The sequence below is a fragment of the Leptonychotes weddellii genome, chromosome 15 (genome assembly GCF_054177405.1).
Source record: "Leptonychotes weddellii isolate Sample4059 chromosome 15, ASM5417740v2, whole genome shotgun sequence".
NCBI classification, from domain to species: domain Eukaryota; kingdom Metazoa; phylum Chordata; class Mammalia; order Carnivora; family Phocidae; genus Leptonychotes; species Leptonychotes weddellii.
In genome coordinates, this window is record NC_138383.1 from 17,833,901 (window position 1) to 17,835,498 (window position 1,598).

Here is a 1,598-nt window from a genome sequence, read left to right on the forward strand (position 1 = left end):
CTATCGCTTCATAGAATTGAACAAAATAACGTGAAGTGCCTAGCATAGTGCCAATATACATATTTGCTGTTGTTACCCAAACCCCACCTTTGGGGTGCATAAGGGCCTAAGAGGGGTCCTGACAATCCACCGTGATCTAGGGACAACCTGCTTTGCCCTTGTGATTCTGAAAATTTAGGTCACTACATATTTACTACTTCCTTGCAATCTTCCACCAGGAGTGGAGGGTACTGGCCCCTTAAACTGGAGACCACCTGTACACAGAATTATGGAGCCTTAGCTATGGCCCACTTTGGGCCCTGCTTAAAGTCTAGGCTTTGGATTTGGTCTCCTGAGCTGGCTGTCCTGGACTCCAGCTGCCTGACCAGTGGCTTTCTTGGACTGGCTCTCTGGCACACCCTGCTTACAAGATTAAAGGCACTTGGACCAACTCTATTGCTTGCCCAGGGCCTGGTGGTGGGGGTGGTAGCCTCGGGCCTGCTACTGTGATGATTAACAGGACACTCTGATGTGGGAACATGAAACTGGTGGCATGATCACCTGATCCAGGGAAGGGTGGGGGGGTGGAACCTGGGACCCAGAATGTCAGGAGAGAGTAAGGTAATATCTGTTGGCCTTTTTACCCTGGAAAGAAATGTCTCACATGAGTGGACCCCACCCACGTTCTCCAAAATGAGGGAGGGAGGAGGAGAAGCTAGGGGAGGCATTTGCTCAGAGTTGAAGAGGCTGGAAGTCGGGAAGGACCCTTTCACTGTGATGGAGAAAGAACAAGCATCCCTCTTCCCCAAATCTACAAGCCTTTAAGAGACCAGTGACTTATTATGTCCAGTGCTTTATTAAACATAAATAGTCTCATAAGAGGAGACATAAACATGTCCCCAGGCCAATAGAGAGTACGTGTGTGTGTATTTATGAGGAAGAGATATGTGAGGTCCCTGATCGGTTCTCTGAGGGGCTGGTCAGTCAGGCAGGGCCTGGGCCAACCAGTAAGGCAGATGAGGTCCCCGTCCTGGGGTCCTCACTGCTCCTGGGCGCCCCAGGAGATGTAGTCTGGCCGCGTGGCTGCGTGGTACTCATCAATGAGCTGCTGCACAACCTCCCTGGACGTGTCCAGCTCGTCGAAGTTCTCCTTGAAGATGTCCTCCTTGCGGAACTGCTCCAGGAAGGCCTCCCGCTTCCGCAGCTTGTCATACTGGCGACAGGTCCGCTCAAAGAGCTTGGTATGTGCAGAAAGCAGGGGTCACAAAGAACTTAGAGTAGCAGTATGGCCCAGAGGGCTGGGGAACCAGTGCGGGGCAATCCCCACATTAAGAGAGCCAGAAGCAGGGGCAGCAGGGATGTGGAGAGGTGAGCCCCAACCAGGGAAGCGAGTATGGGAAGACAGGTGCAAACAGTGAGCCTCACCGAGGAGATGCTGGTGTGGTTGGCCATCATGAGCCCACTGACCCGGTGGGCCGAAGGCAGGTAGGGAGACTTCCTCGACAGGGCCACCTGGATGCTGGCAGGGCCCCAGGGGATGAAGTTGGCCAGCTTCCGTTCCCGGATCCTCTGCAGACTCTTGTGGACCTGGGGGGAGGGGGTGCACACAACGCACAACA

The 1,598-nt window shown here is 53.9% G+C and overlaps 1 protein-coding gene across 1 annotated transcript; it reads right to left on the reverse strand.

The window, feature by feature from the left end:
• Nucleotides 1–816: 816 nt before the first annotated feature.
• LOC145717328 (tubulin gamma-1 chain-like) lies at nucleotides 817–1,592 on the reverse strand. Its single transcript, XM_081804959.1, has 2 exons — nucleotides 1,405–1,592; nucleotides 817–1,216 (listed from the first exon to the last, which is right to left on the reverse strand). The coding sequence occupies exons 1-2, from the start codon at nucleotides 1,432–1,434 to the stop codon at nucleotides 1,019–1,021; spliced, it is 228 nt and encodes a 75-aa protein (XP_081661085.1). The 5' UTR covers nucleotides 1,435–1,592; the 3' UTR covers nucleotides 817–1,018.
• Between the last annotated feature and the right edge of the window lie 6 nt (nucleotides 1,593–1,598).